This window comes from Phascolarctos cinereus, unplaced genomic scaffold, assembly GCF_003287225.1.
Source record: "Phascolarctos cinereus isolate Bilbo 61053 unplaced genomic scaffold, phaCin_HiC Scaffold_4;HRSCAF=312, whole genome shotgun sequence".
Classification (NCBI taxonomy): domain Eukaryota; kingdom Metazoa; phylum Chordata; class Mammalia; order Diprotodontia; family Phascolarctidae; genus Phascolarctos; species Phascolarctos cinereus.
Window position 1 is genome coordinate 33953312 of NW_027555847.1, and position 27998 is coordinate 33981309.

Consider the following 27998-nt stretch of genomic DNA (forward strand, 5'->3'; position numbering starts at 1 on the left):
GCCCAATCTCAAAGTCTATCAGGTATGATTTATTAAGAAATAGTTTGACACATTCAGTGATAATTGTTCAAACATTAAGTTCTATTACAGAACATCAGTGAGCTTCTGGCTTCAACACTGTGCATATTAACTACCATGGCACAGCAAATATACACATAAAAATGTTTTCCACTTTCATGCACAGATGTTAAACTGAAACACTTAATAAAACACCATGGACAATGGAATCCCTTTACAATACTTAACAATCATTTAGACAGTCAAAATCAAATGAATATTCTTTCAAACAGGAAACATCCTAAATTCAATATGTTATAGGTACCTAACTCTTCACACAGGTTATATTTATCTGACTTACAAAATGGCATTTAATATCTTAATTTTCTTTAAGGACATTCTTTTGCATATATGGTTATTCAACTGAAAGCTAAAGATTTACACCATCTGACCATCTTAAAGTCCTCATGTACAAGAAGATGGCCTTTGCCTTCTAAACAGAAACAGAAACACTACAATCAGTCAGAATCTCTCTTTCCAGGCCTCTTTAGCCACATACTAATGAAAACTCACAAACACCACCCCCCAAATTCTGGCTTGGAGGGTCAGTTCTGAATAAGAAAGCGTGATCCACTGTAAGAGTCAAATTCTATGAACACTAATACTAAAAGGGACATCAATTAGGTTATTCTGAGCATCCACATAGAGCACAATATTGCGGTAGATTCCAATCCTCTTTTAGATGTATATTTATTGTTCTTAAGTGGTAAAATGAAGTTTGAACAGTACAGTCTGTGGTGTTGTAACATCAGCAACAGCAAGCTCTTGTCCATCCACAAGGCCCAACTCTAAAATGGGGAAAAATCAGAATTCAAGTTAATATTTCAGCAAAAATTTCAAATACATACAATATGAAAGTACTATAAGGTTGACAACCTAGAGGAACTAGTGGAAATAAACTTGAGTTCATTCTCTATAGTTACGTTTTTGCAAATAAGGCTTTAGGTTATCGTGAGACCTGTAAAATTCATCCTCAAAGAAAATACTTCATAAGCAAAACACTGTAAAGGTGCTTCATAAACCTTAAAGGGCTGTGTAACATGTCTATTATTAAAAACATTTCAATGTATTAGGGAAATGTCTTTACTTAAAATACCTTTTAATGTCTTAGAAAGATTTGGCCTTGTTCGTTCTTCAATGGAAGTTATTGTCTAAAAATATAAAAACAAATTTTATTTAAAATTCACAAACACAAATTCTTTAATAGTTCCCAATCAAAGTACAAGGAACAGGGATTCCATCACCTGTAAGTAAAGCGTTCTGTTCTTTCCCTCTAATGTGGCTGTGATGGCTGGAGATTTCATCTGTCTGTAAATCAAGAAGGAAATATTATCTTAACAACTTTTTAAAAATGCAGAATGCCTCAAATACATAAAACTCTTTCAAATCCCCCAAAAGTTTATACTTACAATGAGGCATTATTAATTAGATAATCCAAAACCTCTTGCAGTTTAGCTGATGGGGGAAACTGGATATTTTGAGGAAGCTGGCTGCAAGCTGGGCAATTCTCCTATACGCAGAAATAATAATGATGATGGCTAATATTTACCATGTTTTATACATAGCGTCTCATCTGATGTAGATGTTATTACGATTCCTACTTTACAGATGAGGAAATTAAGGCAAACAGACGTAAAGTGACTTTCCCAGGGTCACATGGCTAATAAGCGTCAGAGGCAAGATTTGAACCCAGGCATCCCTGATTCCAAGTCCAGCACACTATCCACTGCGCCACGCTGCCTCTCATAAAAACCAATTATGGTATTATGCAAATCATACCAGTCAGTTAAAAATTCTTCAGAAGGCTGAATTACCATGCAAACATTCTGAAACAGTCTAGCATTCCAATTTAAAATAAAAATCAAGCTAATCTGCTTGAAAATGTTTATGTCTAAGCAAAGCAGTTCTCTGGTTGTCCAGTTTATCAGAACCAATGCTTGACTGTAAGATTTCACATGCAGTAGTACATAAGGCCAGATGAGGCAGAGAAACTAAAGGGACAAGTCTGGCCAAGTTAAACCATGAACAATCTCAATCTTTCATGATTTGAAGCAAACACTGATACTTTAAAATCAAAGTATGCACTGCAATAACTGTTCATCAGTAGTCATACTAACCTTTCTTTCTGCTTCAAACGTATATGTGTACAGTCCATCTACATCATTAAATACCAAGTAATTATTAAGGGGAATATATGCACTGTAATGAAAAACATGTTTATGTTTATATCGTATAGCCACTTTGAAATGTGTGTATATATGTATATTATATATGTTTATGAAAAAGTAAACACATTACCTTGTAGCTATTTTAAAAACCTCAGTGGCACACACAGCTGGAAAAGGGAAAAAACACAATTGCTTTGTTTTATGGATTTTGAACACTTAAAATCAAAGTGAGCAACTTATGTTTGGTTAGTACTAAGGAAAGATTACTTAACACTTTATTGATGAAAAAGAAAAACTGCCCATTTCTAATAAAACACAACTCCTAATGAAAAAAATTCAACTGTCAAAAGGTTACTTTATATTGTATTATGTAATCCAGGCCGCCTTTTTTTTTTTTAAACCCTTTTGGCCAGAATGAATCTAGCAGTAATGCTAAGTACCCTGTAAGAGTGAGAAAAAATAGAATCGAAACCACAGTAACACCTTGTATTTACATAATTCCCACTTACAATAAACTCCCACATCTAGCGCATGTTCTGACATAAGTCACTACTTTTAAGGTCCTTATGTCACAATCAAAAAGGTACCAAACTCCTTAAATGACTGTAGAAAATTCGACTCAAATCATTTCATCCTAGAATCTGTACTTTCATCTTTCTGGGGACTCCCTGCACTGACTCACCTCTGACAAACCCCCTAGGCCTACCAGGCGGACGGTCACTGAAGGGGACTCTGGCTGAGATTCATCCCCCTGCAGCTGCCCTGCTGACAAGCTCCTGAAGATAGGCAGATACTCAATTATGAAACAAAAGATGCCAAGAAAGAGAGCCACATTCAAAGAGTGGCCTTGCTCCTCACCTGCAATGACAGCATTTGTGGAAGCCACAGCCGGAATGATTCTCTTTACAACCCCTAGAGAAAAAGAGAACAGACACTTGGACACTTCTAGTAAGAGGTCAACGTTGAGGATCTGGTTAGAAACATGACTCTTAGATCTTACGCTACATTCTTGTGAATCTGCTCAATATTTTAATCCTTCAATCTGTTTTACAGATGCCAGTGGTAAAAGGAAACGCTAGAACGCTAAACAAAACTTCTTATGTAACTTTATAAAATGTATGCAACAAGGCTTATTCCTGAAATTATATATTTATCAAACATTATATATTTAATTCAACATTTGTTGGGTACCTGTAACATACAAGGTATTTGGATAATTGTTTGTATAAATTTAAATTACACCAAATTATTTATCAACATCATTATCTGGATAAGTATAATATCTGGATCAGATATAAATACAAATATGTATTTTTAAAGCCACTTGGCTTGCTTCCAAATACAGCTGATACTTCTCACCTTCCAATCTTAGCTGCCTACCTAACAATATAGCAGAAGTCAATGGAAAGAGGCCTTGTAGTCAGACTTTGACTATATAATCTTGGGCAAGTTAATCTCTCTGATGCCATTTCCTCAGCTGGAAAAGAGGGATCACAAACTCTCAGTATCTATATCATAGAGTTGTTTCAAGAATCAAATATATATGCAGTCTTTTGTTAAACACAAAGCATTGTATATGTGTGTAAGTCATTATTAATCATATATTAGAAACTATTTGGATTAGATAAAGATAATTCAGTTTTTAATGAGCCTTATTATCAATATAACATTTACACTCTTATGGTATTCATAAAAACAAGACAGTAGATAAGCTGCTCTTTATTATTTCTCAGGTAGCTAGCAAACTCAGGGCTGCTTCCTTGGCTTTCCCTATGGAGTTAGGGAATCCAAAGGTCCTTTCTAAATCTTCATTTAACTTGATTTCTCTGCAGTTTCTGACACTGTCAATCACCTCCTGCTTCCTCTCTCCTCACATGACTTCCAGGATACTGCTTTCTCGTTTCTCCTGGTACCTACCTGTGTGTGACTGTTTCTTTTGGGATCATCATCCATTATGACCCATAAGAATAAGTCTGCCCATACTTAATGTCTCAGGGCTTGGTTCTGGGACCTCTTCTCTATTTTCTACCACACTCTCATCAGATGCCATGAGTCCAACCATAAGTAGAAGACTCCCAAGTGTGTCCATCCAGCCCTCATCTCTCGAATGCCAACCCTGCATCACAAACTGGCTGCTCCACATTTCCCCTGCATGTCCCATTAGTATGTCAAACTCACTAGGTCCTAAGGAAATTCCATTATCTTGCCTCCTTTGAAGGGGCTCCCCCTCAATCTGTTGACAGCATCACTCTTTCTAGTCAAAGGAATTCATGTCTTTGGAGTCCTTTTTGACTCTTTCCTCTCCGTCACTACTCACATTTCACCACTTGCTAAATCACATCAATTCTACCTTGTGGCTACTTCTTATCTCCAGCCTGGACTATTTCAATAGCCTCTAAATTGGTCTCCACTCTCTAATCAATCTTCAGAAAAGTCAAATTAATATTCCTAAGATATTTAAGGCTGACCATGTCACTCAGGAATGTCCAGTGGCTCCTTAGGTGGTACAGTAGCTATAGCATTTGGCCTGGAGTCAGGAAGACCCAAATGCAAATCCAGCCTCAGACACTAGCTGTATGACCTTGGGCAAATCACTTAAATCTGTCTGCTTCAGTTTCCTCAACTGTAAAATGAGGATAATAACAGCACCTACATCCCAAGGTTGTTGTGAAGGTCTAATGAGATAATAATTGTAAAATGCTTAGCACAATGACTGGCAATTTCCTCTAGCATAAAATACAAAATCCTTGGTCTGGCATTTAAATCCCTCTATGACGTGGCTCCCAACCACCTGACCATATGTATTCCATGATACTCCCCTACAAGAGACTGTCTATCGCAGTCAAACTGGTCTGCTGGCTGTCCATTAAAGATGACATCTCACCTCCATGCCTTCGAACGGATGTCTCATATGTTTGAACACATTCCTATCTCACAAAAGCCCTGCCCTCTTTGAAGACATCACCACCTGCCAGCTATAACCTCCTAAATGAAGCCTTCCTTGATTCCTTTCACCTGTTAGTGACCTCTCCCTCCTGAAATGACTTTGCATTCACTCATCCACGTAATTATTCCAACCCCCCTCCCCCATCACGTCAGCTCCTTGTTTCCTACTAGTCCTTGGATACACCTGGCAGGGATTGCATATTAAAGGCTCTTAATAAATGTTTGTCAAACTGAATTCAGCTAGATCCTCACTGAAATTCTCATGGCTGTTTGACTGAGCCCAAGTGAAAGGATGATGGGTCCAAGGTCCCTTCATCCATGACTACCTAACAACTCGCTGGCTTACCTTGTGTTAGCCTATAGGTAACACCTCTAATATTAAATTGTGATGCTCTCTCTAGTGATTTTTGGAAAATCCACTGAATATGATCAGGATCATCTCCATCCAACGTAACTCCCTCTAGAAAAAAAGGGACATAAATACATTAAAAACATTAATTTTCTAGAAATAAAAATTCAAAATATATTTAACATCACCAAAATGAATTTATGGCTCAATAAAATTGAAGATGTGTTTTGTTAGTTATTTTAAAATTCTCAAATTGAGTTTTTTTTTACCTCCAAAAGGCTGTTCCTTGGGCCACTGTAATATTCTTGCATACTCAATACAATGTTCCGGGAGCCTGGGCATAGATGCAATGGTACACATGGGGAAATTAACCTAAAACCAAAAACAACTGCATTCAGCTGAGGGGTTTATAATTTTTTTTTTGTATTTTGGTAGGCAATGGCGTTAACTGACTTGCCCAGGGTCACACAGCTAGTGAGTATTAAGTGTCTGAGGCCTAATTTGAACTCAGATCCTCCTGACTCCATGGCCGGTGCTCTATCCACTGTGCCACCTAGCTGCCCCTTTTTTTATAATTTTTTTTTGTCAGCTGAGGGTTTTAAAGGGTGCCTCTTTTCCCTTTTAAATATAGCTTTAGAAGAATATATCTCTCCTTGACTAAATTGTATGCCTGAAAAACTCCATGTTTATATTAAATTACCTGATTTTTAAAATTTACCTTAGTGTATTACTTATGCAGCAAAAACATTTTAAATTGTTTTCTAAAATAAGCTAAGAATAACACTTGGTCAGTCTAAAACAGTAGGTTTGGCAGTAAGCTATAAAATGGAGCTTTATGAGGCAGCTAGGTGGCACAGTGGATATAGAGTATGGGTCCTGGTTTCAGGAGGAACTGAGCTCAAATCCGGCCTCAGACACATAACACTTACTAGCTGTGTGACCCTGGGCAACTCACTTAACCCCCTAGACCTCCCCCCCCAAAAAATGGAGCTTTATAAATTTTATTTTCACTGGTTAAACAGAGAATTACTGAGCAGATTCTCAAACACAACCATCCTATTCCCATAAATTTAGATTAGAATGTTTTCAAAAATGTAAATTTTTGACAGAAAAAAATTAGCAACAAGTATCAGCTGACAAGCTGTTAAACCTCAGCTCCAAATTCTAAGTATTAAGTAACTGAGATTTTGTGATTAAATGGCATAACCTTGCGTTGTTAATGCCTGCTGTTGGTATCTAATCAACACTTGCAGAACACGCGTAGATGAAAAGCTATCTTTGGTGAACTTCGGGGATGAACTAGGTAATGGGATAAATCATTCTTTTTCTGAGTGATAGAAAAAAATTGTTTGAATAGCACTTCATACGAAGTTTCTTTTCTGCCCTTGAGAAGGACAGTAGAAATGGACAAGTGATCATATAGCAATGCATGGGAGAAAATCCAACAGCCCTCAAAAACCACGTGGAGCCTGTGGCTTAACCAAATGTCTCCAATTTAAGGTACTGAGGGGTCAACCTACAACAAAGAAGGAAGGAACATGAGAGACTGGATCTTCTTGTTTTGGAACAGGACACCCCAACGGGGGGGGGGGGGGGGGGGGGGGCGGCCTGGAGATGAAAACAACGCGAGAATCAAGGACTGAGGCAAATTAATTAGAATAGGCTAGTAAGCTACAAAGCCCATACTCTATCCAGCAGAGACGGATTACGTATTTGGGATTACTTGAAAGCCTATTATAATTATTATTCTTTTCTCATATGAATAAATAAGCACACTGCTAGCCTGAAGAGTGTAACACAGGCTTTAGAAGGGAAAGAGAGGGTAAGTATTGGAGAAAAGACACCCAGGTATGGTCAGAACAGAAGGGAAACACGCAGTCAGAGCCTGGAGTTCAACAGATTCTAAGAACCCAAGGAATCAAACAGGATCAGCTTAGCACTGGCAATCACTGACTACAGAACCATTGTTAAATTGAACTACAAAAATCCTGGTGGCCAAACAGAACTCCAGAATCTGGTCTGACCACACCTGGTTCAACCTGTACCTGACCAAGAATTGCTAAATCACCAACAGAACACTAAGTCTTTGCCTAAAGTCTTCCAGTGAGAGAAAGCCAATTCTCCCCCCACCCCCAATTCCTTCCTTCACTCAGTGTTGGCAAGACTTTTACTCATTTATTTAAATAGGCTTTTTGTAACTTCTCCTCATACTCCTACTTCTGACTCCTCTAGGGCCAGGCAGAACAAGTCTAATCTCTCTGATGTATGAGTCTTTTCAAGTACAGACAGTTCTCACTTTACATAAGTGGACCATTCCCCAGACCTCTACATAAAGCAATCTTACATAATGTAAATTGGCCCACAGGCAAAAGAAAGGGAGGGACAGAGGGAGGCAAGCAGGGGGCCACACTCTCATGAAGGGAGGGTGGCCACCACAGACTTCAAGGACATGTGGGGGCCAGGGACAGACACATGGTATCCAAGCACAGACTGATGGAAAACACACATTGGGGCTGGACATTTGGGCGGGTGGGCAGAGTGAGGCAAAGGTCTTCTCTTGCCGCACTGGAGTCTCAGTGCTGGAGATCTCAAACCAAGCCTCCTCCCCCACCCCAAATCTGGTGGTGGTGGCAGCCTCTCCTCCCTTCCATTCTGCTTTCACTTTTTTTTTTTTAGGGTTTGTCTGTGTTTTTTTTCCTGGTGGGAGATTGGCACAGAATGCCCAGCCAAGGGGCAGAAGCAGAGAGAGCACAATACTGTACAGTAAAGTTAACATAGGTGTTTTTTGGAATGTGGATTTCTTTCAGAATCCTCTACGTAAAGTTGAATGTGCATAATGTGACAACTATCTGTACTTGATAACTGTATCACATCCCCACGAAGTCCTCAACTTTCCAGGTTAAATTTCCCTAGTTTCAACAGCTGTTTATATAGCCCAATCACTAATACCTTGAAGGTCCCTCTTCTTTAAGTTCTCCCCAAAATGTGGTGTCCAGAATTAAACCCAGTCCCCTGAATGTAGTCTGACCAAGGCAGAGTAGTCAAAGACCCTCACCTCTCTTTTTTTGGACACTGTGCCTTTCTGAAGGCAGCCTAGGATAGGCTCTTCTGGCCATTAGGTCATGTAGTAGATTCAGAGTTAGTGTGTCCTAGGAATGCTGAGGGGAAATTATGAATTATTTAACCCCTTGAGGAAACCGAGGCCCCTCAATGGGACATTCCTAACCAAGTCTCTCATCTCCCAAGCTCCCCATTCTGTTTATGTGGCATAAGCTCACCCCTAACTCCTACCTACGTATACAAAAATGAGTTAATGTTATGAGCATAACAAAGACAAACATGTTTAGTATATGTTAGCTTCTTTTTCCAAATTTTATCTAGTAGGTCCTAAAACATGTTAATTAAAACTTAATTCTCTTCAACAGTCTGTAAAACAAATTACCTGTGGTGGATAAAGTTCCAGTGTACATTCAATACAAGCTGTCATTCCAGGTAGAATTACCCTAGCATTTCCTTTAAAACCTTCTGTTCCCCCATCTATCAAAGGAATAATGGAACTTGGATCTAATACACCATCTTCATAATTTAGAAGTGATATCTAGAAGAACATAAAACAACTATAAAAACAGAATTAATGACAAAATTATCCCAGAACCTTCAAGGTAACATCTTTTTTTTTTGGGGGGGGGAGAAGGAAGCCGTTTTAAAGTGAGTTTTATTAATGAAAGTGGTATCCGATATTACCATACTGGTCTGAATATATGCTATCATTAAACACAGGCCTCACCCTTAAAAGTGACATTTCCCTAAAAACAAAAATAGAACTAGGGATTCACTAAAACATTTAAATTACTATATTAATACACATGTGCTTGTAGGTTTTTTTTTACATTTCTTTCAATTAAAGTAAGGATGTTTTATTCATTTTTATCATAATTCTCAGTTATTAGATTTATCATTGGGAGACAGCATGATGCAGGAGAAAGAACACAGAATCTGAAGTCCGGAAGACCTGAGTTTGAAGCCTGGGACTCTCCCACTTACTAGCTGTGTGGCCTTGTGCACATCATCTAACATCAGTGGAATTCAGATTCCTGTAGGAAGCTGGGCTGGATCCCCTCTAAGCTGATGCCCTTTTATCTCTAAGTCTATGGTCCCAAGAGTTCTGTTATCCAAGAGGTCAATTACAGGCAACACTCTGGTTTTGTGCAAGCCAGATTTAGAGGAAAGGTTTGGGTACAGTCAGACAACTCAATAACCTTCACCCATAATCAGAAAGGCTTCCACTAACTAATCTCCTCCTCACAAAGCAGTGAGTTATAACTACTTACTTAATTCAAAACTAAGCAGCAAAGTAGCCTTGAGTTTTCTTAATGACCACAACACAATCTAACTCTAATTTACTTGGTGTCCAATTATCAAGAACTTAGAGAAACCAGAGAAAATATGAAAGCATTTACCAGCATGCCATTTATCCATCTTCTAGCAATAATAGAGTCCAGACCACATACAATGATATGAAATTCTAAGAAAAAATGATAAGAGTTTTAGTTTAAAAAAAAAATTAAAAGGAAGCCATCTTCTTCATCCCTGTTCCTCCTGAACCTGCACTCTGCTCCAGGACCCTGGGCTCTCACTGGCGAGTTTTTACAATCATGCCCAGAACCAAACGTTCAGATGTCACTTTCTGGTTATTCCCAGTTTCAACCCTTTCAAGCACCCCTTTATGTGCTGCCTTCCCCAGTTAGAATATAAGCTCCTGGGGCAATCTTACCTGCTTGTATTTCTATCCCCACCTTACAGCACTGTGACTGATACTTACTATGCACTTAATGATTTGTCATTCATTTATAAAATGTAAGTAATTCATATTTACACAGGACAGCATATTTTATCAATTTGTAAAAATGTCAATTTTAAAATCCAATATTTTAACTCTAGTTTTGCTGAATGCAGCAAGGCAAAATTTAGCCTTTAAACATCAACACTTTTTCTTCTCTTTTTACTACATCATCAGGAGTTGTTAAAGTCCCAATAAAGAAAAAGAAATAGAAGATACCATTAATTAGCATTCAATGAGTCAATAATCTCTATAAAGAAAAAAAATAACTTTAAAACAAGGACTTGGTAAACATTTATTGTAAAATTATGAGATTTCAAGTGAAAACTTACGTCTATAGAAAGTATCATCAAAATTTTGAATCTTGTTGAAATGTCTGAATAGAAGTAAAGGAACTAAAATGTGTGTATGTGTATATATATAAATAAGAGACAGACAGATATACTCAACATTTAGCTACAACTAAAAGTCACCAGCATTCAAAGCAACTAAACTCATAAGACATTTGACAAATCAGACAAGTTAGCATATCATTTACTTACACAGTTTAGATCTGAACAACTGTTGAAAAGCTAATGCCAACTATGAGGTGCTACTAGGGTTTTAGGGGGAGAGGTGACTAAGGAGTCATCTCCTTTGTCTGCTGTGTAAAGAGCCTTTATATTTATAACTGCAATACCAGTTATAAATAAAAAGGCTCTTTACACAGCAAACATTATTTTTCATCTATCAGTTGAGTAGTTCTGTTAATCAGCTAGACTCTGATTAAGTATGTTGAACAATTTTGGTCTCAGAGTACAGATTATGAAACACTTCCATGCTGTCATTAGAGCCAGAGAGATTTCATAAGCAGAATGCTCCCTATATACACTGTGAGATACCTAGCTCACCTCCTCTCTAAGAATTTCCCTAAGCAATGCACTCTGGAATCAGCTTTCCTTCTGCTGGATTAAGGATCATCTATTTAGAGCTAAACTGGACTTTGGTGGGAATCTAGGCCAACTCCTTTGATTTTACAGATGAAGAAGTACAAATCTGGAGAGACAGCCTCCCATGTCCAAAGACAGACTAGAACCAAGAACTGATGGCAGGTCTTCTCAAGGTCTACTGACTCCAAAGTCAGTGTTTTTCTCACTGTCTCACACTGGCAAGGAATTACGGACTATCTCATAATAATCTCTTTTACCAATGTCTTCAGCTGTTCTTTTCTTGCTATGTGACATTTTCCTGTGTATGTCGCTTCCACAACTAGACTGTCAGCTCTTCAGGGCAGAACAGTGCTCTACACCCATGCCTTCCACAGCACTTACACAATGCCTTGTGCTGCCACACTGAGATGCTGGCTTGATCTCAAGTCCTGTGCGTCTCCTCATGTCATTTCTATGCTCGGTAAGAAAAAGAATTCTCGTCTGACCCTGTCCAAGGAGCAATGAAATGGCCTGCCCTCAGTGACACCCGGTTTTATGGCTCTGGATGTAGAGCCTGCACAGTGATAATATTAAGGAACTTTCTGACTCTCAAGATTCAAAAGCAAGTAGAAAAGTTAAGACAAAAACACTCAGATATAGAGTGGGTTCCTTTTCCCCAAAGTTCTAACTGAATGGATCAACTTGTCACTGTTTTTTGTTCTGGAGGTTCTGCAATGGCTTTTGGCCCAAAGCAACGAAGGGCCGATCACACCTGAACAGAAAGTTAAGAGAACATAACATAGTTTCTCGTCAAAAGGCTTCTCCTTTTCTGGAGTGCCTGTCCATGCCTTGAGCTCCAAGGCATCACTGTGGGATAAAGAATAATTTTTTTTTAAATGAGATTTTTCTAATCATTTCAATTCAATGGAATGTTGCCCACAAGAAAGCTGTTGCTTCCCTGCTCTATTAAGTTAACAACTGTTTAAGTTTTAGAAAAATTAGCTGGTTTTGTCTGAATCCAAGGGTCAACAGTAGAGTGACACAGCAATCCAAGAATTCCATTTGAAGACATTACTAAGGAAACTTCTGGGTTGTCATGTCTGGATCCTAGCATCAGTGTGGGCTGCATCCTTCTCTTAGTCCTAAGGCCAAACCAGGAAACGTACCTGCAAACTGCAAATTACAACATAAGAATGTTCTAATAGCACAAAATGCTGGCAGGATATGTGAATATTAAGAAAACAGAAAGAATGAACAAAGTTATCTAAATTAGGAAATTCTCTCCATCCAAAAGTATAAGGCAAGAGAATCAAACAATGTCAAAAGAGAGGGTTTACTTTCATGTACATATACAATACACTCTTTTTTAGCCAGAGAGTAGTATTACACATCCACTATGTTGTAAAGCTCTATACCAATCACTAAGACTAAGAGACAGTCAAAAGCTCCAGGGCACTTATCTTTTCCTAACTTCCATATTTCACTTTAACACTATACATTTCACCACCAAAAACATCTATTTCTTCTTTTTTTGGCTAGGCAATGGGGTTAAGTGACTTGCCCAGGCTCACACAGCTAGTAAATGTTATGTGTCTGAGGCTGGATTTGAACTCAGGTCCTCCTGAGTCCAGGCCCGGTGCTCTATCTACCACGCCACCTAGCTGCCCCCAAAAAATCTATTTCTTAGTCAACACTGCCTGTTCTTCCTGGATTTTCTACTATCAGCAACTGAGAATTGCTAAGCTGATGCATCAAAGTTCTGTCTTAATTAATGCCCCAAAAAAAAAAAATTAATGACTCCTCCTGGTGTTTGAGGACTCTGGGTTCTCTAGGCCACACTAGCAGAACACAAGTTCTGGTAGGTTCTACCAAGGGGGAAAGGTTCCATGTATGGCTGCAGTCACAGGCTGTGTCTGAGATCTTAGAGCCAGCCTAGCCAAGAAAGGAAATGGCTGGTACCACAAAGCTGGCTACAGAAACAATGAAACCTACAAAATTACAAAATGGGCTAAGAATCTAGATAGAAGACCGCATTCACAGAGAAACATCAGAAAAAAGGCCAGAGGCAGTTAAGAATCATGTGTTTTCACCATCTTCTAACATTTAAGTTAATAGCAGATACCTCTTAATTTGAAATCTTTCAATAATTACCAACAAATTACTAACCAGAGGAATGAAAGCCTACTGATCATATTGACATTCTCCCTCCGAATAAAAACAGAAAATGAAGTTGGAACTAAACAGAAGAATGGCTCAAAGAGTCTCCCTGACAGGCAAATAAAGATCACAGAATCACAGATTTAGAGTTGTAAGGGACCTCAGATGTCATTTGATCCAATCCCCATTTTACTGATGAAGAAACTGAGGCTCAGAGTAAAAAGACTTGCCTAAAGTCATTACAGGTAGTAAGTTGCCAAAGTGATAAGGGCCTGAACTAGGGCGGTGGCCATGCTTCCAATGAAGAAAGCAGGCATATTAGAGAGATGCTGTGAAGATAGAACAGAGTTTATAAGATGACTTGAAACTTAGTGATGTCAGTGGAAAAGCTGGAAAGAAAATTGTTGTAAAAGCATCAAGTATGCCTGAGATAAGTCTAGCATCCAAAATAAATAGGGAATTGGCACAAATTTCTAAGGACATCAGTCATTACAAAGTAGGTAAGTGGTCAAATGATATGAAAAATTTTCAAAATCAATGTAATTTCAGTGGGAAGGGACTTCAGTGACCATTTGTCCTATCCATACCTGAAAAATAATCCTACTACCTATAACAACTGACAAGTGGTATCAAGACTATTTGAAGAACTTCCTTCGATGAGGAAGTGCACACTCCCTCCCAAGCAGTCCTTCTGAATAGCTCTGGTAGGAAGGTTTTTCTTATCTCAATCTTCAATGTGCCTCTTTACAATTCCCACGTTGCTCTAACTCCTGCCACTTCTATAGGAAAGCTCCTCTCCCATGTCCCAGGAGACTGCTCTTATTCAGGCTAAGCATTATAGCTCTAAACATTAACTGATTCTCCTAAGACACATGTTCCAGGCTTGTCACCATCCTGCCTGACCTCCTCCAGACACCTTTCAGTTTATCAATGAAATGTGATGCCCACCACTAAACATTAATATTCTAGAAATGGTCTGATCAGGGCAAAGTACAAGACTATCACTACCTTATTGCTGGAAAGGAATCCTCTTTAAGCAACTATATGCAAAAATGTTCCAAATTACCAACAGAGAACAAAAATGAAAATAATCCTCAGATATCAGCTCAAACCAATCAAATTAGCAAAGACAACAGAAAATGAAATAGTCTATACTGGAAAGGCTATAGGAAGCAAGGCACAGTAATTCACTTTTAGTGGAGTGAGAAGTAGCTGACAATTATAGAGGCTATTTTGTGATTATTTGAGAAAAGTTACTCAACAGATTGTGATAACAGAGCTCCACTACTACGCACAGACCCCAAGGACAACAATAAAAAAAGAAAAGTCCCATTTATGCCAAAATAAGCATGGTAGCAATAGAAACAAAGTACAGCTCAAATGAAGAAAAGCTGAACAAATTGTGATTTATGAATGTAAAGGAATATTACTGTGTAGTACAGAATAAAAAATACGATAAATTCAGAGAAACATGGGAAGATTTATATAAAATGATTCTGAGGCTAGAAAACAGAACCAGGAGAAGAATATAGACTATAATAACATTAAAAAAAACACCACAAGGGAGAAGAAATCACATCAAAAGCAACAGGTTAAAGGTAGAGGCAACAGGAAATAAAAAAAGAAAAAAAGCTTTCCTATTATAAGAGACTATTTTCCAAACTTCCTTTTCAATGATGCTCAAAACTTAGTCAGTTATGGCCCAAAGCCATTGAAAAACCTCCAAAACAAAGAGTATTAGGCAAGGTTATTGATGCAAACTCTGACAGCCAAAGAAAGTCAATGCCATATCTCAAAGTATTTATAATCTTTTTATCTTGTTTTCAAATCTTGAGCATCAAAATGTTCCTTGCTATCATCACTACAGGTTGTGAAAGTGCTCTGGAACCAGGGCCAGGATGCTCGGGATCACTGAGGAGAGTTCATTTCCTGGCTTTCTGGACAGGGCCAGATTGGCCCAATCCTAGAGGAGATATATGAGTGAGATGATCTAAAGAACTCTTATATCCAGCACAGAAATTACATAAAGGATATACTATATAGGTTGTGAGATCAATCTAAACCAAGGGTAGGGAACCTGTGGCCTCAAGACCACATGTGGCCTTCTAGGTCCTTGGGTGCAGTCTTTTGACAGAGTTCAAGTTTTACAGAACAAATCCTGTTATTGAGGGAATTTGTTCTGGCAAGTTTGGATTCAAAGGGCCATACTTGAGAACCTAGAGGGCCACGTTGCGGCCTCAAGATTTGCAGGTTCCCCACCCCTGACCTAAACAAATGTTTAATGAGTATTTCTGGGCCAGCATAAGGAACTACGCTAAGTGCTATGGATCTGACAAAGTCAGAACACCATTCCTGCCATCAGGAGCTCGTGCAGTTTTGCAGAAAGATAGAGATATATAAAATGTTCACAAAGCAAGAAACAGCAACTCAAGACAAAGACACCACCTGATTCACGTTCAGGTGATACAGAAAGATACACGCCTGGATGTGGAATCAGAAGCCCCGAATCAGCTCCCCACTCTCACCTGTTGCCTTAGGCAGGCTGCTCTCTCTAGAACCAAGCATCCTCGTCTAGAAAACCAAAGAGGGTGGCCTAGATGACCTCTCAATTTCCTTTTGTCTCTAAATTTATGATCTTATGATCCCACACCTGTGTGACCTTGGGCAAGTCATAACTGAGGGCACTGGCCCTCTGAGGTTCCTTCCAGTTCTAAAATGAGGACCTTAAAGTTACTATAGGTTCTGTAAAGCACACTTCCTTCCTCTTGATAGAAGTGAGCAACTAAAGATGCAGTTACATACTCTGAGTCCCAATCACTGTATTATGAGGTTCTGCTTCATTTTTTCCCTGTTTCAAGTATATGAGAGTATGACATAAAAAATGCATTAACATGATAGCAAAATGGTTCTAGATTTTAAAAATGAAAAACTGCAAAGATTGGTAGAGATTACTCAGAAATTTTACAGTGCTACATCATAAATGCTTTTTTCAAGAAGAAAACCCAAAGGCCAGTCACTGGTCATCATAACCATTACCAAAAATGAAACAAAATAAAATGACACTAAAGAGAATGAAGCCCTCTGACCAGATACATCAGATAGAAAATTACCTCTGGAGGAGCCAAATGTGCTTAAAAGGCAACAAAATAGGCCTCTTTTAAGGTATCTCAAAGAGGGGAAGAGTTCAAAGAATGGAAAAGCTAATGGACGGTATTTTTATACATGTGTGTAAGTAAGGGAAATCAGTAAGACATCAGCAAATGATCTGTTTACATACTCTCTCATCTCCATAAAAATCTTTATGAGACTATACACACATATGAAAGGAATCCTGGATGAAAACATAACAGATCTAGATATGCTCTCCTTGAACATTCCTCTTTAAAAATATTTCTTTCACAGAATGTATTTCCCTTGCAAATTTTACAATTCATTTACATTAAAGCACTGTGATTTCATCTGTGTGAGGACAGATGCCACTTCTTAGTAGAAAGGGCTCAGGCATTGGCAGCCAAACAAGATTCATCATCTCAAGGGCAGCCTTCAAGTAACAAGCTCATCCCTGTTCTCTGCCTCCAAACGATGCTGATAGTCTAAAAGGGACAGCAGAGCTTGTGCTCCAGTAGCAGAGCCTTCCAAAATGGAAGGCCACGTAATAACCAAGAGAAAACATCCAAGGACCACTCCATTTCAAGGTGTTAGCAATAACACTTTTTTTTCCATTCTCCGTCGACCTACACAAAGGTCAAGATTGTTAGCAAAAATGGCATCTAACAAGCCATTTCAGTTTAAAATAAATGCATCAAAAGAATATTTCACAGCAAAAAGGATACGGAACTACAGCGCAATTAGGGATCCTGTCGTTTAGGAATTCTGCAGCAACTTCAGCTTTGGATCTTCCGACATCCTTGGGCCTGGAAAAACACACCGTTTAAAAAGCTCTAAGAAGTCACAATTACTGCCTACAGATGAAAACTCTTCCAGAGGATCTATTTAAATTCTCAAACATACCAGTAAATAATTGCCACCGCCACGCTTCCCACCCCCGCTTTGAAGCCAATGGCAATGACGTAGCTCTCTACAATTCCAAGTGTTCCCTTCTTGCCCAGGGCTCCGACAGGTTACTTGCCCAGAGTCACACAGTCAACAAATGTTAGAGGCAGGCCCTGAACTCTGAGTTTCTGGATTCATAGGGTGGCCTGCTAAAAAACTACACCACGCTGTCTTGTCATTTAATGCTTTCCATTCCAACAGGATTTTAGCTACAGTGAGTACTGTGAAAAATACATTCATGTCAAAGCACTGAAGTGAAAATGCCATGAGCTGAAATGAATCAGTGCCTCAGCTCTGAGCGGTTTCTCCCGCCTGCAGTCTGAAAGCCTCTGACCACAATTCCTGGCTTTCCATCTTAGTACATCCTGTGCTTCCAAGTGAAGATGATGCTCCCCTGCTTGTCCCCTGGCTTTCCCTGCCTCTGACACTGCAGTCCCAGCCCTCAGGCCCCTCCTCCTCCAGGAGTGGGGGGGCTCCCTCTGTTTACAGACAGCTGAATCTCTGGCTCTCAACAGCCTCTGGGTGCCTCAGCTTCCTGCTCTCCATGGGCACCATCCTGGCGCCCATCTCCCAGGGTAGTCGCAAGAATAAGATAAGATCCCATTGGGCAAGTGCTTGCAAACCTCCAAGTGCTATATGAATGCTAGTCATTGCTGTCACTGTCATCATCAGCCTCTTGTACCTTTCCCGTAGGAAGGACAGCAGACACACAAATGTTTAATCACAATGAATATGCCTGTGAGATTCTAATTATCACTCAGTTGGCATCATCTCATTACGCTGTTTCTGCACCTCCACAAAGATGACTAGGGCGACAAGGCCAAAAACAAGTTCTTATGACATGACATATAAAAAATGCTATATTTTTTGAGGTACTACAGAAAAATGGCATTTCTGACTTTGGCTATATCAAATTCTATCCACCTCCAGGGCAAAAAGTGCTGTGTGCTATTGTCCCATCCCTCTATTCAAACAACTTCAAAGATGATGCATTAGATGCCCTTACCAGACTCCCAACCATGAGCCAGTTTCTAGAGGTCCAACCAATCCTTTGGTCAGGAATACCTTAGAACCAAGATCTCAAGAGATGTGTTACAGTACATGCTAGGAACACAAAAAGGTGATTCAAGTCACTTTCACTCCCATGGGCCTCAGCTGCTGATCTGTGAAATGTCAAGACTGACTAGAATGGTCTCTAGAGTACTAAGCTTCTCTTCCATAGTTTAAGTGGACTGTTAATTAGACTAGGAAAAGTACTAATCTTCAAAGGGTTTCTAAAGGTTGAGTAACTATTTTTAATGCATTATATGTTGTTGTTCATCTTTCATTTTCTAAGAGGACCAATGACTTCCTATATTATTACAATGCAATCACAAAGAAATATTTGAAATTCCTAAAATTACAGAGGCTTTAGAAAGTTGAAAAGAATAGAAAGTCTTAAAACAAGCCGTGATGCCTAGGTAATGGTCACTTCTAATAACTAAAAACTTTCTTCCATGGAAAGGTTCAGCACATTTTTATATGTAATATTAATTTTCCCTATAGCTTGTGCTCATTAAAAACTGTTTTCAACTTGCCAATTAATGTTTCTTAAAGATTTACAATAGCAAGACTTGTCATTATCTTTGTCAACAAAGCCAGGTTCTAACTAAATATATTTTCTAAACCAAAGTATTGCTCTATGATGTGATAAAAAAAAATGCTTACTCACAACTAAAAATACCGTCATCCAAATATCTGACAGATTTCTACTCTATGACTACATGGTTTTTAAAGCAGCCTCTAAACAAAAAGCCATCAAATTGGTAGATTCTGCTCGTTCAGGCAACCTTCCACTGCTATTACCCATGTGCCTATGCCTGGGAATAAAGGGGTTTTTCCCCTTTCCTTTCACCTGAGTACTGAACAAAGGCATACAACCTATTTTCCATTCATCAATTATGCATATTGCCTCTTACATAGTAGCTGCTAAACAATGTTTGATTGGTTGAAAAAAACAACTATAAGGGAACCTTAGGATACTAATGACACAAGAGAAAAATAGGCAGTTACCTGAACGTTCTCAGCCCAATCCTGAATTGATTTAGATATTTCTTATTCAGTCCCACTCAGACCTTCCCTGTTTCATCCTCCAGGCCAGCCAGCTTGATCTTCTGAGTCACTGACCTTCCTTAATAAGGCCCTTCCTTTCTCCACACCCAATCCTTTCAGAACCAGAAGGTACACTTGTTCACATCAGGTCCAAACACTGCCCTCAGGACTCTGCCCAGAGACGTTCTCTTCCTTGGCTTCTCTGTTCTGAGGGCACTGCTTGGCAGCCCTTCACAGCTGTCTCTCCTCCAACCACTCAGCTGTTCCTACTTCTCATGCTTTCCTAATGAACTGATTAAAACCAGCTGTCCTCACCTCAGTCAGGTCCTCTCAGGCTCTTTCATCCTCAGATTTTCCAGGCTCCTCTTAGCTAATAGCCTCAAACTGTTGTACAATGCCATATCCACATCACCATACAGGGCTCAAAACCTCAGATTATTACCAGCACCACTTCTCCATGTTCTCCCATCCCAAACAAACGATTCCTTTTCTCCTTTCACACCTAACTGCCACCACCTGCTCCGGAAAGCCCTCCCAGGTCCTCATAAACACTAACCTCGCACAACACCAAGCCCCAGACCCTGCTGCAGCGCTCTCTCCACCTAAGTAATACACATACCATTACTTCCACTGCTCTCTCATTACTTGTAGGTGAGTCACATCAACTCCTTCATAACTGCAGGGAATATGTTTTTTCTCAACTTTGCATCTCATTTAGCATCTGGCACAGGGCTCAGTAGGAGGTTAAGGTTTGAAGTGCAATGAATTTACAAACAACTTCAGCTGGAAAAAGATCATAGCTACAACTCAACTGCAAATTGATTTATCTAACCTGTCAGGCTAAGAATATTCTGCATGGGAATCTACACGTACATTTGTGTAACAGCTCATTGTTGAGACAGATCTGCTTATATGTATTCACTCTATTTTAAGCAGAATATCACCTTGAAAGTGGGGCTTTTTTCCCTGTAACTTTTAACCTGTAATCTAAAGTATTTTTGTAGAAAAAGTATCATTATCCATACATCAATTTGTTTTTAAAATAATTACTGAAATTAAACCTATGAATAAAAGTTTATAAAAAGAGTTAGTACGAATCCTAAGAAATAAATAATTTAGGACAACACTTACCTAAACAAAAACTGCCTATTTAAGTTGGAAACATCTATGGTGTCCATGTCTATTACATGTATTTGTCTAAAACCAGACAATGCCTGTAGAAATAAAAAAAAATCCAAGTAAATAGAACAATGGGGGATTGCCTGACTTTTAAACAAAGGGAATATTTCTCTCCCACTTGTAGTGACTACATATCATAGTACTACCTATTCTCCCTCAGCAGTAATAAATTTTGGTTAATACTGCAAGCTCTATACAACAGTAGAAGATCCTAACAGCTTTCAGCAAGATTTATAAATTTTCATTCATGGCTAAAAGGCCTAACATTAACTATCTAGTTCTAAATGCCAACATCCCAATTTTAAGGGCCATAATCCAGAAACCTCACTGATTAAATTTGTTTTAAAACAAAGTCCTTATTCACATTATAAAGTCATCTTTTTAAAAATCCTGCCTGATGGGATATTTGGCCTGGTGAAGATGAATAGCAACTTTCTATTTCTGAATTACAATTCCTTTTGTATCTGCCTGCAGATTTAGGTAAAGCTCACAGCTGTCCACCTCTATGGAAGGGCAGGATGTCTAATTAGTCTTTTTGTATAATGCTGCAAAAAGAAGTCTGCTCCATGCTTTACATTAATCAAATCAACTTTCAATGTTCCATAGTTTTCTCAAAAAATAGAGCCATTATACATCTTTACCAGGCAGAAGGTGCTGCCCCTGCTTCCACATTCCAGATGAAAGAATCATCCCCAAGAATGACTCTTCATTGAAAATGTCTATCTTTACTAATTTGGACTAATATGTTTATGGGATCACAATAAAACATTCAAAAATTTATTTAAAACAAAGAAATACTACAACCCTCAGACTCTAATTTTGTTTTTGTTTTAAATCAGGTTAACAAACAGAACAGAAATATATTTTATAGGATTACCTCTAAAAATCAAAAGAAAAAATTCCTAAAAGTGAAAGGAAAATTTTCAAAAAACAAAATGCAATTCTCCCACTTGAAAAGCTTAGTCTTACATAAAAAATGGGTAGGCTAACCAGTACCGAAGCTGTTAAAACTACTCTTAATTATATAGGTGAAATTCCTGTTTCATGAACTTCCACACATATAAATGAAATTTCTTTAAATTATAATTAGTATTCAAAAGAAAAAAACTTGGTAGATTATCACAGAATGGATGTGTATATCAGAATGTATCATTTTTATAACTCTGTATTTGCAAATAACAGCTTCTTGAGAGAACTGAAGATGAATGAAATCCTACCGAGCGCCTTCAAGAATCACACTGCAAATCCTTTTTCTTTCATAAATAAAGCTTTGCCTAACTACTGCTTGAACACACACATTGACCTCTCTGACATCCTATGATACTTTGTACTGGGGTGCTGCCCCTTTGGCAACTGTGTACTATTTCTAGTTATGATGAATTTCAAGCGTGTGTGTAATCTTGCTTAAGACATAAGCCCTTTGAAGGATGGACACTATGGAGTATTTGTTTTGTACTGTTCACAGTGACTACTCAGTAATGAGCATATAAGAAATGTGCAATCAATTGCATTTTTGCAACTTCCTTTAAAGATGAGTTTAAGGTTTACATTAATAAAATGCTGCTGTAAGTAAATACATATTTATACCTCCCTCTGCTATTCTATCTCTACCCCCATCATCCACTTCTACCCCTCTGCATTCCACACAGACCTTGCAGCAGAAAGATTAATAAATCACAACAACAAACTCTTCAGGAAAACACACTGACAGGAACTAGTAAACCTCTGCTTTTATGCTAATATAAATCATCGTCACTAGTGGTCACTAGACAAGACACACTGTAAGAGTTCCACTAAATAGCACCCTTCCTCAAGATGGAATTTATTAAAATGCAATTCTGCCATGAGACTAAAAGGAATGTTGGCAATTCCTGATGCAGAAAGACTCTGCCTTCTCAATACAGCAGGGGATCTATGAAGTCATTGATGTGAATAGTTCTTCTGATAATGCAATTACAACCTATCCATGTTGGCAACATTTTTTAAAAATTCTAAAGCCTAACCCTACCACCCTTAGTTCAGCAAAAATTTCACTGAAACCAGCACAAGCTTTCGCCAAAGTCAGTCCAGTTTGGTTGGTAAAGCACTAAGGAAACTATAACCAAGAAATGCTATTTAATACTCCTATTTACTGATTTTGAGGAGGAGATACTTGAGTTCAAATGTAACCAAAGTTCCCAATACATATTTTAATAAGCTCCTAGAATTTAAACAGCTGAATTCAACTAACAAAGAAAACAGGAAAAATGATAATCAAATGCAGTAAAGTTCATGGGATTAGAAATGGGGGAAAGGTTTAAATTCTCTCTCAGAAAAATAAAGAAAATCAATTCATTACCAGATTTTTCAGGAGTTCACATCCTAATCCTCCTGCTCCAATGACTAGCACTTTACAAGTATCTAACAAAAACTGAAGAGACTGTAAAGAATAGAAAAGTACATTACAATACGGAGACATAAGGTAAAATCTGCATACCACGAAAGGCATAAAATTAAAGGTTCATAAAATCTTAATTATTTTATGTTTGTGAAAAATAAAATGTAGGATTTTTTTAAAGCACACACAAATATGTAAGCTGTTTAGATGTATTCAGTAGTTAAAACTTAAATTCTAAACCTTTAATTTTTCCGATTGTTTTTCAGTTTTTTTTAATTTTCACTGATGAAATTTTTAAAAGGTATTTTAATTTTCCCTATCAAGTTTGATAAAGAGAAAAACTGTTACTAAGTTAGGCTTGCTTTCTTTCAATGCAGACATAGGGAAAAGAGCATGTTTATCACATCTGAAATTAAACAATTTAATGGACACAAAAAATATGCCAATAATCCGCAATAGGAACAGGAACAGGTACTGGACCTGTGATTTCACTGGCAGGTCACTCCAGGGTGAAGAAATGTTTCCTCTATCAAAGCTGGTCAACACCTTCTCTGCAAACTGCATCCTTAAGATTAGCCTGGAACGCTAAGAGCTTAACTGACTGGCATAAGGTGTCGGGGCAGGGCTTGAACCCATACATTCCTGGCTTCTAGACCACTGTTCTATCCATCAGGCCAAACTGCTTCTTGATCAATAAGTATTTAATAAGCCTTCAACATTTTAAAGTAAATTCCAAAGCTGAAAGTTATTTTTTCAAATTTTTTCAAAAACATCAACACCTGACAAGAGTTGAAGGCAATATTAAAGAAAAGACAAGCCTGTTAACAATAGTAATAATATTGGATTCTAAAGGGTGAGCCTGTGTAAAAATTAGCTAAAGTATTATCTGGAAAATTATAATTAAAAAAGGCAGGACGCCCATATTATCTGAAATACAATTATCCTGTAGCAAAACACTAAAAAATACATGACCCCATAATAATTTATACATTGAATAGAAAGACATTCTCCAACCTTAAGAAAAAAATGTGAACACATATTCATTCTAACATTCTTTGAACTGTCAACAGCTGGAGAAAGAGAAATTCAAATTTCCATTTTGTTTTTATGAACATACTTCCCTTTCAAAATTAAAAAAAAAATCTCAACAAATACAAATATACACAAATGGTCACCATTTTTCTCCCCCATCATACAGTGAAACAAATAGCAGTGAGAGGAAAAAAGCACAAGTAGAAAAAAAATTATTTCAAGTCATATCCCTTCCAGTTCTAAAATTCTATGATTATGAGTCCAAATTACATTTCAATTCCAAATATTTAAGTGTCTATATGCCAAGTACTGATTTACATGATTTGTAAATGATAATTACATGATTTAGACTGCTCAATGGGAATGTATCTTCCAAGTAAATATTTAATATTATAAAAATGACATGTTACATGATCAATGGTTATTTTCACTGGAATTCTAAATGAGCTGTTACTAGATTGTGAAGGAGAAAAATAAGCTCTCCAAAAAAGGTTTTCAACTGATACAGCAACATAAGGACGAAACTGATAATTTAAGGTGCGTGTCTGTGTGTGTGTGTGTGTGTGTCTGTGTGTGTGTGTGTACACACATATACACATACATTCTTAAAATCACTTGCAAATATTTGGCTTTTTAATAGTTAAAGATTAAGATTAAAGATTTTAAGGTTTCTCTAAACACAGTGATTAGTATCACTCCTAAATCAGAGAACAAGTAAAACAGGTACTGTTTTGTTATGATTTTGAAACAGAACTACAAGAGGAGTTATTTAAAATAAATACTTCTCACTTCAGTGCTTGGTTCGAAATCAGGGTGTGTGAATGGTCCAGATCGCTCGAGGAACTTCTTTACATGGTTCCAGCGACCGTCCCAGTCTCCAGTGTCCCCACACCCACCATCAACAGCCATTCTGCATAGAACACAGTAAATTGAGCTGCAAAAAAATCAGTATGAAAAAAACTGTACCTACAACTATTTATGTGATTTTCTTTTTTACATTTGCAGGAAAACAACTGCCCAAAATCTACAAAACTATATCTCAAGAACACGTGACACTTTCAAAATTTGTCTAACCTACTCAGTTCATTAAAAGTTTAAAAACGTCTCACAAAGAATCTTCCTATTTGCATTTCACTCTACAAAATATCCTTATAGCATGTCTACATCCTCATTATTTGAAACTATGTTAATCAAACTTATGATCATTTTAGAAATCAGTCCACAATCAGCCTTGATTTTTCTTAAACACTGTAGAGCAATATAAAGAATCCAGTTTAGCCTTTGGGCTGTCAAGGAAACAAGTTCTTGTAGTGTCTACAAAGGGAACATTTTGCAAGCTTTTCCAATTTGCTGAAATAACTCAAGAAATGACAAATTTTTTTAAATAAAAAACTGAAGTCATAATGATGCGTGAAATCACAATGTAATAATTTATGTAACCTTTAAAGGTATGAATACTTTTCATTTTTAAATAAAGCTCCAAAAAATAATTAGCATAATATTTTCACTGAAAAAAAAATTACCTCTCAATTTTTTAACAGCAACTTAAGTCAATGTGATGATGTATGAGTCAGGAATACCTAGGTTTGAGTCCTACTTCTTAAACAGTAACTGTGTGACCAAGAATTCACTGAAGCTTTCAGGGTCCCAGGCAACTCTCACATTTTAATTCAAAAAGAAATTGTGGACCTGACAATCAGTAAAGAGACTTTTCCACAACCACAACCCAAAAATTAAAATAAATAAATAAATATAAGTCCAACCCCTCAATACATCCACATAATAATTTCCTGTCACCACTAAACATAGAAAAGAGTTTATTCAAAAGGGCTTCAAATTCCATCACTGATGGTCACTGTAGCTAAAGACTGCTTTCCCAGCCCACAAATAATAGGGTTTTGGGTTTTTTTTTACATTCCTACAACTTGTTTCCGAAATGCATGAACTAATTTTGCACATACAGTATGGACACATATGGAAAATTTTGCATTTTGATGTTTTCAAAGAAGATGTTAAGGCTTAACTATACCTTTAATTATTTAAACTCACAAGTTTTATTTCTCACAAGAGAAATAAAGAGATAAGTTTGTAGCTGGTATATTAAGTATCTCACAACTACACCCAGTAAACATCCTTTCCACAAGAAGAAAATCATACAGTTGGTTTAAAAGAAATACCTTGTTTAGAATTGCTAGTTACTTAAAAATTGTACTCAACAACTGATAAGAAACAAGGTCTGTATTCTAAGGGGGAAAAAAAGTGAAACCATTTACCTTCCTTTTCATAAGCCTCTTTAAACCACCTTTTACTCTGTACTTTGTTAGAAGTTCAAAAAAAATCTAACTTCCAATTTTAACAGATTTGGAAGTCTTGACGCCTTGAGGGGAGGGCATCTGCATTTAAATACAGTGAAAGGGCCACTGAAATAAGAGGGCAGAGACCAGGTCTCTGGTTGGCCAATAACTGCTGGTATGGCCTCGGACAAGTCTCTTTGCTACAGTGAGCTTCAACCAGCTTACCTCTAAGAGGAAAGGGTGAGCCCAAATGACCTCTTAGGTCACTTCCAGCTCTGTGAATCTGAAACTAGCCAAGTACAACTGGAAAGAACTTTGGATTTTTAGTTAGAAGACCTTACCCTACGTGACCTTGGGCAACTGATTTAGCCCACTCGTCGATAAAAGAAGTTTTGCCTAAAAGCCCTCCGGAGGCACATCCTGATCCTCCCAGGTATCCGTGCCCCGCCACCCCCGACCCCAAATTACCTTGAATACATTTTGTATCTACTTATCTTTGCATATGCTTTTTCCCCCAAATAGAACATAAGCTTCTTGAGGGTAAGGACCCATGTTTGTGTGCATTGTTTCCTTATCCCTTAGGAAGAGTGCCTGACACAGAGGAGACACAATGGAGGCGTCATTTCCCAGCTGCGTCTCCCCCTCGTCCGGGCCGGTAAAGTGGGGAGCCCCGCTAAGGCTCTTTCCGGAGCTCAATCTAGAACCCCGGGCCCTAGACAGCTTCTCTCCCGGGCCAGGCCCGGTAACTGAGCTAAAGCAAAGCGTTCTCAGTCGGGGAGGAGGCAGAGAGGAGGGAGGCGAACAAAGAGCGCTGCAGACGCGGCTAGCCGGCCCCTCCGGGACCGGCAGCCAGGCTCCCTCCTCTAACGAGGGGACGGCCCGGCCGGGCGACCTCTACGGCCCCTTCCAGCTCCCCGCGGATGGGCTTCGTGGGCCGGGACAACCTCTCCTCCCCCAACCCAGAGATCCGTAGGGTGGGGGGGCTTCGCATGCGGGGGAGGACGGAGAGGAGAGAGGCAGAGGGACCGGTTAGCGGAAGAAGGGAGAAGAGGGGGAGGGGCAGAGCGGGAGGGGGGGGAACTACGGGAAGGAGGGGGCAGCAGGGGGGTGCCTGGGGGCGGGGCTGGCTGGCGCGCCCGCGGGCGGCGGGGGCAGGGCGGGGACCCCGGGCCCCCCGCCTCCCGGGCCCGGCCCTGCCCGCCCCGCCCCCGGCAGCACTAACTTCTCCGCCAGCAGCTCCTCTACTCTCCTTCTTTTCTTCTCCCTAAAAGAAAGAGAGAATAAAAGAAGGGTCAGCGTTCCTCCGCCGCGCACCGGGCACCGCGAGGGGGAGGGCAGCGGGGGAAGAGTCGGGGGAGGCCCGGGGGTCGGCGGCGCCGCTCACTCCCTCCCTCCTCCCCCCCCCGGCCCGGCCCTTCCGGCGATCCCCGATACTTACGGCTCCTCGCCATCCGCCATATTGTTTCTCCCCCTCTTCCCACAAGGCACCGCGGCAGCCCCTCCCGCCCCGGCGCGGTTCCGCGGCGGGAGGTGGAGGCGGCGGCGAG

At 39.0% G+C, this 27998-nt stretch overlaps 1 protein-coding gene across 5 annotated transcripts; it reads right to left on the reverse strand.

Moving 5' to 3' along the window:
- Positions 1-8: 8 nt before the first annotated feature.
- On the reverse strand, positions 9-27998 carry UBA3 (ubiquitin like modifier activating enzyme 3). Of its 5 annotated transcripts, XM_021007530.2 has the most exons (18): positions 27890-27998; positions 27674-27715; positions 24947-25067; positions 23087-23167; positions 20701-20783; positions 17259-17339; positions 10693-10736; positions 9981-10045; positions 8963-9118; positions 5790-5892; positions 5518-5631; positions 3084-3137; positions 2356-2392; positions 2175-2256; positions 1467-1567; positions 1302-1365; positions 1154-1208; positions 9-845 (listed from the first exon to the last, which is right to left on the reverse strand). In XM_021007530.2, the coding sequence occupies exons 1-18, from the start codon at positions 27907-27909 to the stop codon at positions 757-759; spliced, it is 1392 nt and encodes a 463-aa protein (XP_020863189.1). In that variant the 5' UTR covers positions 27910-27998; the 3' UTR covers positions 9-756. The 5 variants fall into 5 exon arrangements, with proteins under 5 accessions (XP_020863189.1, XP_020863192.1, XP_020863188.1 ...); XM_021007533.2 differs by lacking the exon at positions 27674-27715; XM_021007529.2 differs by lacking the exons at positions 27674-27715; positions 27890-27998 and adding an exon at positions 26920-27507 and having other exon boundaries at positions 24947-25091.

Excerpts from the sequence above, each read along its gene's own strand:
- UBA3 (XM_021007529.2), bottom strand. The coding sequence starts at position 26,978 with ATGTTCTATTTGGGGGAAAAAGCATATGCAAAGATAAGTAGATACAAA. Across the intron at positions 23,168-24,946 it reads ATTTCGAACCAAGCACTGAA|TCTCTTCAGTTTTTGTTAGA; the intron begins GTGAGAAGTATT and ends TATTCTTTACAG. Across the intron at positions 5,632-5,789 it reads CAAGGAACAGCCTTTTGGAG|AGGGAGTTACGTTGGATGGA; the intron begins GTAAAAAAAAAC and ends CTTTTTTTCTAG.